This window comes from Pleurodeles waltl, chromosome 9 (genome assembly GCF_031143425.1).
Source record: "Pleurodeles waltl isolate 20211129_DDA chromosome 9, aPleWal1.hap1.20221129, whole genome shotgun sequence".
Taxonomy (NCBI): Eukaryota; Metazoa; Chordata; class Amphibia; order Caudata; family Salamandridae; genus Pleurodeles; species Pleurodeles waltl.
The window spans coordinates 991,557,545-991,573,400 of record NC_090448.1 but is presented as its reverse complement, the minus strand read 5'-3'; the positions used below and the strand labels follow the sequence as shown (position 1 = coordinate 991,573,400).

The following is a 15,856-nucleotide window of genomic DNA, read 5'->3' as shown; positions in this document are numbered from 1 at the left end:
GAGGATCTACATATTATTTAGTATGACTGCAGGTCCCTTGTGCATGATTCTGGGTTACCCTGTCACCCCGAGTGGCCTGCACAGCTGTCTGTACCAAGTGAGAGTCCTTGGCTTTCTTCTTGGTCTTTCGTGGGTGGACTCTTCAGATGATTTGCTCTTTGTATCCAGTGCGCGCCTCTGTGTTTCCAGGTGTCTCTCTTTTGTGGACTCCAGCAATATGTGCAGGGGCTCCCTGTAGTCACACATTCCTCAATAACTCAAACCCAGCCAAGAACTGGCTGGATGGTAAGCAAGTCTAAACAGCTTTGCTCCACTTTACACACAGGTGCAGCTACACAGTTGCACCAACTGATACATTCTACTACTTATCACACACAACACCAAGTTATTTTCCACCCTCACAACAGAGATCCCTTCAACCAGACGCAGCTACTAATTAAGTCATCCTTTCCTCATCTTCCACTCACCACCCGCTTAAGGGCCGTAAAGTAGGTCAGGATATATGATTACTGTGGTCAATCATGCACTACACCAAAATGCTTCACACGTGAGCCACTCGTCAATGCAACACTCTTCCAACTAAGCTCTATGTCATATTCTAGTGTACTGCTCATGATTTAACGTGTTTCAGTACCTCATAAGAGTTATAAAGAACTCCATAAATACAATACAATACAATAATATCCATCATTCAGTGTATCACTCAGGGTAATACACCACTTCTTGGCACACAGTACACTACAAGGCAAATCAAATTCACAGTATGGGTCGCCACCCATTATAGGAATAAAAAACACTGAACAACATCATAACTCAAACATCACACCATACGACTTTATCCAGCTCACTACACCCAAATGAATATAGCATACTACACCAAAACACCACACGCCCTGTCACCCTCCACATCACATGGCCATCAACAAAGCAAAAAATGCCCACCAAACCAAACTATGCAATCACCAAACCTGACTGAACCGCATCAAAACGCCACAACATCCAACACCTTATGACTTAGCAACATAAAGAATGTAATCATGCTAGTCTATTAATACAGCACTGCACCATACTGATTGTGTTGATCCGACACCCAATCATGCTGTACCATAAGTTGTAGACCATTTCACATGAACTATTTGTATGTACTAAGTGAAGATACCTGCATAGCTCACAATATAATGAAAAGTAGCATCATATAATGGAAATTGATATGTACATCACTGTTCGACAACCAGTGGGTTGTATATCAAAATATCGACCATAGAAATATCAGCTTTCATGTATTTCGACTACAAACTATCATCTACGTAAAGCATACACAGAGAACTATAAATGTACTATTCTAACTCCATGTTTAATTATCTTAACAGTATGGTGTAAGATGATAGTTTCAAGTTAGTATTGGTCAATACATCAAGAGCAATATTTTGGTACCAGACTATCCAATGGAACAACATGCATTGCGGTATCTCTGCATACTTGCGCAGGCTGGAAGTAAGGGACAAGCTCAGTTCCTCTGTCATAGTCCACAACTCGAATTTAACAGTCAGTGGGACATGGAACACATGGAGAATGACAACAAGAACATATGATTACTTATGAAGCATGAACAATACAGGAAGGAAAGTACACTAGTCCAATCGGGACAAACACTCTTGGGACAGGACAGTCGCTTTCATAGAGACACGATCACAAATATTTAAGTTAAGTTTGTAAATCGTGAGACCGATTCCAACATAGGAGTACCCTTCTTTTAGGTCAAATCCTCACTAGACCAACAAGCTCTCATAGTGCAAAGATGTTTTGAAAATAGTGGGCCTGCATTACGTAAAAATTAAAATCATAACGTTAACATCGGAGAAATGGACAGACCTCCCTAGCGACACAATGAAAGAGCAATGTCTTCTGGGATGCACTTCCATTTCTCATAGGGACCACAGCCTTAAAAAACTCTGCACAGCTCACATGCACTCACATAAATATGAAAAACCCACATTGGTACTCCCCCAAAACTGATTGATAAATTGGAACGAAAAGGAGGCCCCCAGTGCCCCATTCACATGTTCATTACAAATGTACGTGCATTTTAAGTGCTGAGGCCATGGCTATAATTACTCAATACAAAGAAACATATATACTAAAGTCAGAGCTGTAGAAGCTCAGTGCAGATATATGGGCAGCACAACTTCTAAAGCCACAGATGCTCAGTGCAGGTGCACAAGTACTGCGAGTGCTCAGATCAGAGCTGCTGGACCTACCTGCAGAAGAGGTCTGACTGGTGCAAGAAAATCATGGCGCTAACACAAGTAGGGAAGCCACTACCAGAAGGATGTACCAGGCCATGTCTTTAAACACAAAGCAGGTACCTACCAGGGTGAACCATAATGTATTCAGCAAAAACCAACCATTTTCTTTCAGTATTTTTCTTAAACATAAAGGCCAACGGAGCGGTTGATGGTTGTCCAACAAGGTCACACACAACCCCACTTTACTTATTGTGAAAGTGTTAAGTGCGACGCCTTGTGGTCACACTTTCATCAATGCTGTGTGTATGTGTGTGTGTGTGTGTGTGTGTATGTGTGTGTGTGTATATATATATATATATATATTAATTTTATTTGCATTTATATAGCTTTTACTATCCCTCATGAGCTATTGAAGTGCTTACGCCAGCCGCCACGCTGGTCAGGACCCCAAGGTTAATGGTTAGTCCAATATTATTGGTTATTGTTGGCCACTCGGATTAGTCTTGTGCGCCCAAGCAAATCATTTCATGCATTCACTCCAGTTTCTTTGTAGTCGGTTAAATTAATAGGAGTTATGAACTTTAGTGGGGGAGGGGTTTGGGATGGCATGTGACCTCATGCACATGGTTGGTGGAATTAATAGACAAGCTAGAGCAGATTAGGTATTGTTCGGTTGCATGGGTGTAAATGAGTTGTGGGCAGTTTGCAGTAATACAATTATAGAGATTAAGGTAAACACGCATGTGACGCAGTAGGTTGTGCTCATAGAAAGGAGGCATGCAGAGGATAGGAGAGGGCCTTTTGAAAGAAGAAAGGAGAGCCGATAATACGTTTGAATCAAAAAGGTTAGTTTTTCATGCTAAATTTTAGATATATGAAGGATTTTTGTTAGACGGCATGCAGTTTAAGGATGCAAGACTGTAGAAAGGAATAACTTTATTTGCACTTCAAGATTGTGCTGTATTGGGATTTTTGGTAGGCACTAGAAACAGGCAAATAGTTGTTTGCAGCTAGACTACTGTTTGACCATATCTCCAGTAAAGTCAGTTGATCATCTCAAGGGTTGGAATTGAAAAATAATGGCTGGATGCATGTCGAGAAATATCAACAGCTTTAGGCTATGCTCAAAGGAAGCAGTAACCTCAAGTTCATAGTTATGTGAGAAAATCTTTGGGCAAACAATGTCCTCATTGGAAAGGAGATTATTCAAATGCTGGAGTGGATGTCTTGTGATGTTCATCCTCAAGTTTGGCCCACAGAATCAATTACAAATCAGCATAGCATAGATTTGAATGTCTCTGGTTTTTATTGGTACATGATGAACGGCGAGGAAAGCTTCTGAGGCAGTGGAAGTGTGGCTGGAGAGTGGAGATGCAGACACTGGTGTGAGGAGGACGGTGACAGGGTTCTCTTTACAAATTCAATTAAGGCTTTGTTAGCAAAGGGATTCTGATTAGACTTCCTGAAGCACCAGCCTCTAGCTTTGGTAGATTGTATGGGTGAAGAGTGGACTTGCAGAGCCTTTTGTGTAGGTTGATGGGGACCTCTAGCTGATCGCAAGTCTTTGGGCTTCCTTAATCTTACTTTTAGTGGGGAAACCTCACACCTCCTATGGATTTTGAAGCATAAAAATCCTCCTATTGTGCTTACTCGCTTTTAAGACATAAATTTAGATTTGAATATTTTTAATTCAGACGTGATCAAATATAAATTGGGTTATGAAGGACCGAGTTTATCTCTGTAAGAGACTGTCACAAATGAAAGGTCTGTACCCACTATTCATCCAGGTTTAGCAATTTATAAGGAAATACAAATGGCGAGCTATCAAAAGAAGTCATGCATTTGTAAAGCTGCTGGGCTGTGGTATATATACTGAGAGAGCAAGAGAAACAAGAAAGTATATATGGTAAAGGAAATATTGTTTTGCGCATGCTGGAAGAACAGTGGGTGTATGGGGGAAAGGATTATGGGTACAAAGGATGGATAAATAATGTTCGGTTTTAAACTCTGATATTGCATGGATGAAACCTGCTTCATCGTTTTTTTCCTGGGTTTAAAGTACTGGGCAGGGGACCTAGATGGTGCTTTTAAAGGGCACTTTAACTAGGCCCACACCAAAGCAGAATACATCACTTTTTAAAGATCTGGCATAAACTGGTGTAAATGTGTAACGTAGGTGACTGGAGACCTTGCCCCGCTCCCGACACATTTCATAGGTCACTCACTCACCTTCTGCTTCACATATATGTGCTTATGGTTTGCTAGTAAACCATGTGTTACAGGGAGTTCATAGGCCCATTATAAATTTTGCCATCTCATTTTGTGGGCACTTAAAGTGATATTTGCAGGTTTTTGGAGTCTCCTGAGGGGGCAAAGATTTACCTCACCCGACTCTTTGAGGAGGGCTGACGCCTGCTGACTCTAACGCCACACTGTCTTTTCTTTTCCTGTAGTGAACTGCCTGGACCGACACGTCCACTCATCCCCGGATAAAGTAGCTCTGATCTGGGAGAAGGACGAACCCGGCAACGAGGAGCATATTTCATACAGGTGAGAGAGTGTGTGCCCATGTTACAGTAAGTTTGTCTCCTGGTGTCAGTACCGATGTGCTCACTAGTGTCAGTACTGGTGTGCCCACGTGTGTCAGTGTGTTCCCACATGTCGGTCGGGTGTGCCACATGTCAGTCAAGGCGTGTCCCTATGTGTCATTGAGGTATGTCTGCATGATCAAGTGAGGGTGTGCCTACATGCATCAGTGACGGCCCACGTGCATAATTGAAGGTATGTCCAATGCTTCAAATGGTAAAATAGAAGTGCAGGAACTCTGTATCAGAGTACCTGCTTGTTTCTGGGAAGTGCGGGTACTCTCCAATGAAAAGTATTACGTTTTTCTTGAGAAGTGCAGGTACTCTCCCTCTCAACATAAAAACGTGCTGGTACTCAGTACCGGATTGTACCAGCCCATTTAAAGCACTGGGTATGTCCACATATGTCAGGAAGGGAGTGTCCACATTTATCGATGAGGGCTTGCTCACATGCATCAGTAAGGTTGGGCTAATTTGGGTCAGTGTGGGAGTCTTGTTATGTGTATTGGTAAAGTGCACTATCACTCCCGAGAGTATCCTGGTGGCTATATGTGTCAATATGTGCCCACATGCCAGTAGGCGTTTTCCCAAGGTGTCAATCTGAGTGGGCTCACATATGTCACAGTGGGTCTGCCGCATGCCTCTGTGAGGGTGTGCCCACAGGCGTCAGTGAGGGTATCTGTGAGGGTGGGCCCATATGTGTCATCTGGATGTGCCCGAAAATTAGTGGTGGGCTGCCTACACTCATCGGTCAGGGTGTGGCCACATGTCAGTGGGGATGTGCCATAAGCATCAGTGAGGGTGTGCCAACATGTCAGTAGGGGTGTACCGTATATCAATGAGGTTGTGCCCACATGGCAGTGGTGGTGTGTCCACATGTCAGCGAAGGTGTGGCCCTGTGTCTGTGAGGGTCTGTCTTTATGTTTCAGTAAGGGTGTGCTAAAATATCCATGATGTTGTGTCCACATGCTTCATTGAGGGGATACCCACATGGTGTGCCTAAATGCATTGGTCAGGATGCGCCCACTTGCAAGTGGGGGGTGTATCTTCATGCAGACAGTAGACTGCTGCAAGGATTTTGAGGCACCTATAAAGTGAAATCTTTATTCATCTAGGCTTATGTAGACCTTCTTGGCATCAACCCCTATCCTTACTGCGCTGATGAGCTCCCTTTGTTCTAGCTGTTTTACAACATCAAAGAATTATGGGGAAAAACTGGCCTTATCCTCAGCCCTTAAAGAAGACCGCCACCAGAAAGGCTTTGTACCTGGCATCCATCTTTCCTTCAGTGTGTGTGCGGGTTATCCAGTGTTCAGACTAAGTAACAGATACTATCTAGAGGGGGTCAACATGTATTCTACATTAGGAGCACATGCAGGAAGCGTGGATCTATCTAGGCTAGCTTTATTCATAGTTTTACCTCTTTCTCCAATCTCCAGGAAGTCGTTTTTTAGTTTTTTGTCCTGGGCTTGGTGACTTTTCAAATTGGGTGGCCAGAAGTCATGAAAAGTGGCACGTGTCGAACTCATTTTGTATGTTGCTGTCATGCTCGTGAAGTCAGTGGACTGTGGTTGCTAGGTGACGCATTACAAGGGAGGCTGAGGGGAAACCTATTCCTATATTGTAAGAGATGGGCGTTCACCCTTTATCCTCTCAGGCACCTCCAGTATCAAGGAAGGGAGCTCTAAATAAAGGGCAGAGGAATTCTACCATCTTTTGCAGACAGTCACTTACGGGCACATTTCAATCAGTCAATCAAACAGGATTTCTGAAGTGTGAGTAGTCACCCTCGCGGGTATCCAGGTGCTTCCAGGCCTCAATTGCTCATTCGAATAGCCAGCTCTTTAGGGTCTACAGAATTCTGGAAGAGAGGTGGTGGTCTGGAGAGGCTTAGAGAGGCTGTTCCAGGTTTTTACTGCTATGTGGGAGAGGTCACATCCTCCACTTCTGTTTCGGTTGATACGTGGCGTGTGGGCAAGGGATAGGAGGCGGACGGTAGTCTTCTTGGCTTTTGGTGGAAATTCAGGCAGTTGCTAATGCAGGCGGGTCCATGGTTGTGTAGATCTTTGTGTGCCTGTCAGTAGCTTGAATACGCAACTCTTCTGCATGGGGAGCCAGTGGAGTTGCCTAAGGTGTGGCATAATGCGGGATTTACTAATATCACATGCAGCGCAGCCCAGTACTGTAAGTTGGAGAGCACGTTCCATGGCGGGAGAGAGCAGGTCAAAGCCTTATGCACTAAGATACAGTGTGTTGCCCCATCTCAATTGCTGGCACACTTTTTGGCTATCTAGTGCCACCCACATACCTTTGTCCTGTGTGAGGTTAGGATAGATTTTGTAATTGAAGGGTTTCTGTGCTAAGACGTACTTTGTATGTCTGCTGCACGGTACAGCACACATGGAAAGTTAGAAAAGGTTTGGAGGAAAGAACACTCCAAAGGACACTTTTCCACTTCTTTGCACCTGCCTTGAAGATGTGTATCTTTTTTGCACAAAAGCCCTGTCTATAAATGTTAGTACACCATAGGTGCGTGCATGGGAATACCCATGTACCCCCCTTATGGGGCCATCTCATGACGTACATTAGCTTTACTTTTAGGCAACATTTCAGTGCAAAACTGATCTGCAAAGTAAATCCCAAATCAACACTTCGCTCCAATTTACGTCACTCTTGGTGACTTTGCACCAGTACTAAGTGTTCGTAAATCTGGCCCATAGTGTGTTATAGGGGCAGCTACCACCCTTTATACAGTTTGCTGGTCAAACACCAGGAAAGAAAATTCTCCAGTTATAAGGGGCTAGGCAGAACTTCATAAGAAAGAGCCTCTAGGCAACTTCCCCCATGGGGTGCAGGCATAAAGGCATGTCATTGAACTCTGTTTCCACCATCATCAGTCACTTAATAGCTGGTAGAGGTGGGAAACATCCACAATTAGCTACTTACAACAAGTATTGGCAAAGCCAATAGGTTTGCCTATGCGAGATCTATTGGCTTTATCAATGTTTGTTTAGACATGCTACACAGCAGCACGGGCTGCTGTACAACATGGCTTAAAGTAAAAAAAAAAAAAAAAAAATCATCTTATTTTTCTTCTTTAAGTCGTGCTGAGTCTAAAACATTAAACAAAGCCAAATAGCACCCGTATCTGCATGCTGGCTGTCTCTGGCAAAACCTAGAAAGGGGAATGTGGAGGAAGGGAAAGCAAGGAGTATGTCCTCCAAACAATGACAAAATCACGACAGTACTCTATGCTAGACGCAAACGAGCGGGGACACTGTACTGAAAGATTTAAATCTACACTGATAGTCCTTTTTAAAGAATGAAAAGCCCCCACCCCCAAGGCGCTATGCTTCGGAGAGTGCAGGTGCGACCTACTACCCTCCTAGAGGAAAGCTCTTCAGGTGTTATCCTGAGGAGAGTCAAGGAGGGGTCTCGTCTGAAAAACAAGTGTAGGTGTGTGTAATAGTGTGTGGACATTAATGAAATGCATGGAGGAAGGGGTTTGTAACTAAAACTATCTCTTGGTCGAAATTAGGAACTTCATTCATATCCCCAGTGGTAGATTAGTAAGGGAATACAGTGGTTATTTCGTGAATACCAGGGGATGACAGTCTTTGATCAACAATCCAATACGGTACAAGTGAACACCGTCTGCTTATAATGAACTAAGTTGGACAATGAAGGAAACGCACTTACATTAGCAACATCGTTTACATGGGGCTAGACCGAATTACAGCTTCATTTCTACCTTTGGCAGGCGTTTCAAGAAGTTCTGGCCATCGCAGCCAACCACATTTTAGGTATTTGAGCAATCCCACATACTGTACCAGAGATCACAATACATATATTTGAGAGTACACTTTTTTTTTTTTAGCATCTTAGGTTTATTATGCCTGATTGAGGATACGCCCTATTTTTTTCCATAGTAAACATTCTAATTGGGATTTAAAACAGTGGCACACCATATGACCTTATTGACAGCTATTTGGATACCTTAATTAGGCACCAGCAAATAAAGGGGCATCTTTAGCGCTAACCTGTGTTTTAGTGTTGGAGTGGGCAGTACAGTGGGTGATAACGTCCTAAAATTGCTGCTTGCCGAATAGCCCTTTAATCCATGGCCTGTGGTAATTGCGATTCGGGCCCGAATGGGCATTTGCACTGTAATTGGGATCACATTTAACAAAGTTTTCACTCATCCTCTCTCTATCGGATGACCCATCCACCACAGGGTCCAACTTCCACCTGTGCATGACTAGCGTCGCGGACTGGATGCAAAGCAACTGCCTCAAGCTCAAGACCAGACTGAAGTACTGATCTTCAGGAACAACACCCGTCTGTGGGACAACGCCTGGTAGCCTATTGCCCTGGGACCCGCTCCCACCCTCACCCCAACCCCACTCCCACATACCACGCCCAGGAACTCAGCATCATCTTGGATAGCAAACTCATCATGAAGAATCAGATCAAGGCAGTCTCCTCCATGTGCTTCCTCACTCTGTGCATGCTCCGAAAGATCTTCAAATGGCTCCTATTCTCCACCAGATGCATTGTCAATCAAGCCCTCCTCACCAGCCGCCTGGACTACGGCAGCACACTCTACCCAAAATCACCACACACTTCCTTAAGTGACTGCAGATCATTCAGAACGCAGTGATCAGACTCCTCCTTAACCTCCTCAAACGGGCCCACATCACCCTCACCTGAAGAAACTACAGTGGCTCCCAGTCCACAAGAGATGCCAGTTCAAGATTATGACTCCTGCCTACAGAGCTATGCACAACAAAGGACCAACATACATCAACCACCTCCTGAGCTTCCACCAGCCCTCCAGGCTCCTGCGATCCTCCTCCCTCTTCCTCGCTCACATCCTCCGAAACAAAAGTGGAGAACACTTCTTCACCTAGCTCGCCACAAAGTCCTGGTACAGCTTCCTCCTTCTATCTCCAGATCACACCCTTTTTCCAGGAGTTGAGAAGAGGATTCAAGATCTGGCTGTACCTCAGGGCCTAGATACCATCCGCAGACATCCTTGAGAGAATTTTATATGTTCACGCGTCTTTGTGCCTCAGTGAGAGTGTATTTGTGTTCAGTGAGGGTTTATTAATGCAGTGTGTGGTTTATCCACCTGTTTTTGGATTTTCTGCAATTGTGAGGGTGTACCGTTGATTAGTGAGTTCATCAGTATGTGAGACTGTATAGGTGAGGGCTTATTCACGTTTTAATGTGGGTCTATCTAGTGCTTAATTTGTAAAAGAATAAGTGCCACAGCCCAGACTTTTCAAAGTAGCTCTCTATAGCTTCTGACAAATAGCAGGGTTTCTAAATTCTAAGGCTGTCTAGACTTGATTTCATTTCATGCCTCTTTCCAACATAATCCTCACTTGCAGGTTCTTTTAATCTCTGTTTTAGCCATTGTCACTGTTTTTCTATTGTTCTCTGACTCCTTCTTTCCCCTTTTCCTGCCTTTCTCTCTGTTGTTCAAGGTCACAGTTTTATAATAAAAACAAGTCCCAGTCTCCAAAAATGAGTGCCTGTAGCTTCACCTGCAATCGCCAACTCAGATTAAGCACTGGGGGGCATATTTTCAAGGAAATGACGAACACCAGTGCTGCAAGTCTTTCTGCAGTGCTGCCCTATGCCAATTCAAATGGGCAGAAATGCACCATATTTACAAGATACAGTGCACTTCTGTCCTTTTTCCCTACACTGGTGCACAATTTTCAGCCTAGCGCCAATGCAGGCACCCTTGCAGCACCGTGCTGTAAGGGTGTCTGCATTGGCAGGATTGTATCTGATAGAGACTTATAGCTGCAGATTACTTACATTTGAATTTCCCAGGCATCAGGCTGGATCTGGAAACTTTTGCTTGAACAATACCTGTGCTTGCGATGTCGGGTAGCTCCATTCAGTTCTGCATGGCGTCGTCGCGCCAGATGTGATGTCTCGGTCGGCTATTTAGGCACTACCCAAGCAAGCAGATGTCCGTTCTTTTCTTTCCGTGCCAGTTAGAGCAGACCAGGAGAGAGCTACCCCTCTGTCGTTTTTTGACAGGCTTTTTTCAATGTTTTGTCAAAGGATTTTTTGTGAATGTGTCGAGATGACATCCAGGAAAGTAGGGTTTAAGCCGTGTGGCGCCTGTTACCCCACCATGTTGGTTACAGACCCTCACCTAGTTTGCCCATGGTGTCTCGAGCGCGACCACAACTCCAAGTCGTGCTCAGACTGCCAGGCCATGGCGCTGAAGGCTTTGAGGGAGTGGCCCTTAAAGCTGCTTGTGGCCCGGCAGTCACGCCTTCCGGCGCAACTCCAAGGAGATCACATTTCCTAGCAAAGAAGAAGGTCGTGGGACCGCTCCAGGAGCCCCAAGTTCTCTTCTTCCCATTCAAGGTCCTCAGGGCACTTAGGGAAAGAGGCATAAGAAGAAGGAAAAGTCTAAGGGACTTCAACTTCACCTTGTCTGTGGGCCGAAACAACGAGTTCAGAACGTTGGCGTTCCAGGCATGGTTCAGCGGAATTGATGTCAGGTCAGATTCAGATCCTCCCCCCATTTCTGGGAGCCAGAGCAACCCCCGCTCAAGTCAAAGACTTTTACAAGGCCATGCACCGCATATTTGAACGGGTTGGCCCCTCTGGAGCACCTTCGAGCCCTGGGGGTCGGAGGATGCCCCATCAGGTTCCACGCAGGTGGCTTTGGCTACGATGGGGTCTCATGGATTCAATTTCAGATCTGGGCTGGTCGAACCCACGTGACCTTCTCCGGTGGCCGTCACAACACCGATGCGCCTGGCACCCCATTCTAATTCCAGGCAATACGGAGCCGTAACGGTGTCGCACTATGCCAGTTCTGCCACCTATGATGCCTACAGATGCCAGATCGTTGTTGGAGCGTTATTTTCAGCAGCCAGGAATGAAGAAAAGTGGTAGTGGTCACTGGACTGTTTAGGACACCAGTTGGCAAAGTCCATGGACTGGTATGAGGATCTAGAAGAGACCAGTGGACTGAACACCTCCCCAGATACTGGCTTACTCTCTCACCCCACTGTGGCTATGGAGGAGGGAGCTTCCTATGCAATGGTGGTGCATGGGGCAGCAGAGGTTCTTGACCTCGAACTGCCATTGGTGGCTGTCATGACGAACATCTTGACTGAAGTGCTTCAACCAGGGGCTTCCACTTTCGAACCCTTTCTGCCCTTTAATGAGGCACTCACTGACATCCTGCTGGGAACCTCGTCCAAGTCTAGCACAGGGGCTCTTATAAAATAGGATGATTGACCGTCCTTATCACCCTGCACGGGGCAATCTGAGTTCCCCCAGCCAACACCCCAGCCCCGAGAGCTTGGTAGTCCAAGCCTCTACTTCCCATGGCTCATTCCCTTCTGCTCCCCTGGACAGGGAATCCAAGATGCTGACCAGCTTGGGAAGAAGATGTTTTCTTCCACCAGCCTGGTATTGAGGTCAGTGAACACCTCATGCTTACTGGGTCATTTCTCTCACACCTTTTGGGATATAGTGGCGCAAGTACTGCCACAGCTCCCGGAGGCCAGAGTCATCCTCTCCCAAGTGGTAGAAGATGGGAGGGACGCAGCGAAGTTCACCATTCAGTGTGGCCTGGATAAGACTGATTTGCTGGGCAGTGTGGTTTTGTTGACAATGGCCTTATGGTGCCACACCTGGCTAATAACATCTGGCTTGTTGGGGGATGCCCAGGTAAACCTTATAGACATGCCCTTCGATGGGACTCGCATGTTTGGTGCGAAGGCAGACTTGGTGCTGGAGCGTTTTAAGAAATCTCAGGCTACTGCCAAGTCCTTGGGCCTATCAGCGACCCCGCAATCTCTGTCTGCCTTTCACCCCTTCCTGCACAAAAACAATACAAAATGCAGCACACATAGAAAGAGGAAACAACAAGAAGAAATAGTTGTGCCTGCCATGGGGAGGCGTAGTTGTGACACATTCCCAGTCTTACAGATTCATGTAAATCTTCGAATGTGTCAAAACCCATAGGTGTTTTGCCCATAGAATGCCTTCATGGAGCGATTTGTTACGCTGCCTTACACCATATCTACGAGCCATTAAAAGCTGTGCAAAGTTGCTTCATAGATCTGCACCGCCTCAGCGTCATAGAAAGTGCTGCAAGGAGCTTGAAAATATGCCCGGGGCCTTTTCACTTGTCATTACTGTTTGAGCTTTGGCTTACCTGCGAGTCAGTGTGGCTGTAGCTGCACCACTGAGATTGTGCCCCTGTCCAATAATAGTCTATTAGTGGTCTCTTACCTGTGTTTGTATATGTGTGTTCAGTGAAGGTTTTTTGTTTTTCCTTGAGACTTATCGTGTGTCAGTGAGGGTACATTAGCATGTCAGGGTGTATCTGATTGTCAGTAAAGGTGTACCTATGCATCAGTTTGTTAAGAGGACATATCCTCTGTCTGTGTGTCAGTCTGGGTAACACCTTCATCTCCCTACAACACTTTCTCTTGACAGAGAGCTGCTGGAGATGACATGTCGACTGGGAAATACACTGAAGCGACACGGCATCAGAAAGGGGGACCGAGTCACCATCTACATGCCTTCGTGCCCACTGGCAGTGGCATCTATGCTGGCTTGTGCCCGTATTGGCGCCATCCACAATGTAGTGTTCGCAGGGTTCAGTGCTGAGGCCCTGGCAGACAGAATCCGGGACGGTAAGTGTTCTCTGTCCAAAGCTGCCTGGCACCATGGGTCCAGGTACTAATGCTTTGCTCCTCACATGATGGTCTTGTACCAGTTCTTTAAATGGAAATATAGGAGTACACGTACTCCCTATTTAGAGCACCTCTTTGCTCCTGAGATGTGCCGGTGCTCTCCCATGAAATGTATTGCAGCAGTGCTAAGAAGTACAGGTACTCTCATGTTCAAATTAAAGAAGTGCAGGTACTCAGTACCGGGCAGTACCTGCCCATTTAAAGCGCTGTCTTCTACTCAGGGGGACCTAACGTGATCTGCCCCCATTTGCACAGCTTTCTGAATGAATGAATGATTAATAATTTTATAAAGTGTTCTGATTCCAGAGGGAGTCCTGGTATGGATATGACAGCAAGGTAAGGTTAGAAACTAAGGCACCGATTACGAGTTGCACATATTGACAGGGCACGGTGGCAACCCGCCCCATAATTACAGGTACGGTGTGGTAACATCCTACCAATAACATGCAATTAAAAGTTCTTCTCCTCGGAATGGTGAATAGCTATGCAGACACAGTTTTACTGGAATTCAGAGTAATATTCGTTTTTCCATGGAGAGTAACGCTCATATTTACTACTTACTGCAAGGAGGGCGGCTGGTGCGCGGTAGGAAGTGGGGCGAGTGTATGGAGGGTGGCGGGATAGGGAAAGAGAGGAGGAGGAGAGCATTCTATGCTGCCTCTGTGCCACACAAGGGGACCAGGCGGGGGTGAAGGAACAGTACCACGATGCTAATTTCCAAGCTGGATTTTCTGGCTAGTAAAATCGGGTATTATGTTCCCCCCACATGGTCAGTCTGATAACAAAACAACGGCTTGCACATGATTCTCACAGAGCAGTTCCACACAGAAACTCTTCTACTCAACCTGTGATCCGAGCTACCCAGATTTTACAGTATTTCAGGGAAATAAGAGAATGTATTGGCTACAAAAGATAATCAGCAAGGTTCGGATACAGTCCCCTAAATAAGAGGGCAGCGTGACCGCCTCTGCTTCTTTGGGCAGAATAAAAGTGTGATATGGCTGTCTGCGGGCAGGTTATGAGGCCTGCAAGGGGCTTTCATGGATATTAACAATTATTCTGTTTGCAATCAATAAGGTGGCCTAACCCCCTTCTCTACCCCTTCTTCTCCAGCCCCCTTCTACATGAAGGGAACATTAACTTCTGGCGTTAGTTTCTTTGAAGCAAATACAACTGGAATTTGAAAATGTATGACGTCTACACAAGCCTTCTCAGTCAACCCTTTCCTTCAGTGTTAAGCTAACTGGCTTTTTACCACCGCTTAATTTGTGCTTGTTGTTTCCGGTGCTGAGCACCGGCACTTATTTTTGAGGGCCGGCACTTAGTCTCCTGCCTCAAGCATTTGCTGCGAGCAAAAGACACGTTTGGGAAAGACGGAGGAAGACCAAAACGAAAAAGTGTCACAATGAGAGAAAGCAGAAAGCTGCAAGAGTGAGCTGATGGGGCAGGGAGTTACTTTTAAATGGATTGAAGAGGCCCGAGATGGCTTTGGGTTTACGCTGCCTCAGTATTCCGTGTTTACACATTTAATTGCAGCAGCCGCGTGTTTAACAGGAGGGCTTTGGGCACGGCACCTTTTTATTTACAAATTAAGCACTGCTTTCTACCCCAGTGGTCAGGCCAGGTGTACTTGTATTCTTGGTGTACAATAGTGTAGAGCAAAATACAGATGGGCTTGTATGTGGGGAATGTGTGCTGTAACTAAAGGTGGTCACACATATTCTTACTGCTGTAAGTTACCCCCTGGTGTTCTTTAAGACTTAACTGCTCCTCCCTTCTGTAGGGCGTGGGTCTGCACCCTGCACTGGAAGTCTAGGGTGGTTGTCTACAGGCGACAAAGGGAGATGGAGAGAATCATGGTTAGTAAAGGAAGGAAGGGAGCGCTCTGGATCGATATGGACTTTAGGATGATGTAGCATGCAGATGGGACACTGGAGAAGGATATTGATCGGGCAGCAAGACACGTCAGTCTAGAGGAATAGAGTTTGAAGTAGGTAAAGCACCAGTGCCATGGCTAAAGAACATGCTAAAAATGTGCACCTCTGTCTCCCTACAGCTGAGTCTCAGCTGGTGGTCACCGTGAATCAGGGCCTGCGAGGTGGGAAGATCACAGAACTGAAGAAAATGGTGGATGAGGCAGTGAAGCACTGCCCGACAGTGAAGCGGGTGCTGGTGGCTATGCGGACAGATATTAAGGTGCCTATGTCGGAGCTGGACGTTTCTCTAGAAGAGGTAAGACTCCCATGGGCGCAAGTGCTATGCTGTGAGATGGAAGTTT

At 45.8% G+C, this 15,856-nt stretch overlaps 1 protein-coding gene across 1 annotated transcript in view; it reads left to right on the top strand.

Annotated features, from left to right (window-relative positions):
* Positions 1-15,856, top strand: part of LOC138260219 (acetyl-coenzyme A synthetase 2-like, mitochondrial) — a 164,244-nt gene that overhangs the window by 52,851 nt on the left and 95,537 nt on the right. The window contains exons 2-4 of the mRNA XM_069208500.1: positions 4,700-4,796; positions 13,319-13,518; positions 15,635-15,810. Of these exons, the coding sequence (XP_069064601.1) occupies positions 4,700-4,796; positions 13,319-13,518; positions 15,635-15,810 (473 nt within the window). The remainder of the gene's footprint in view (positions 1-4,699; positions 4,797-13,318; positions 13,519-15,634; positions 15,811-15,856) is intronic.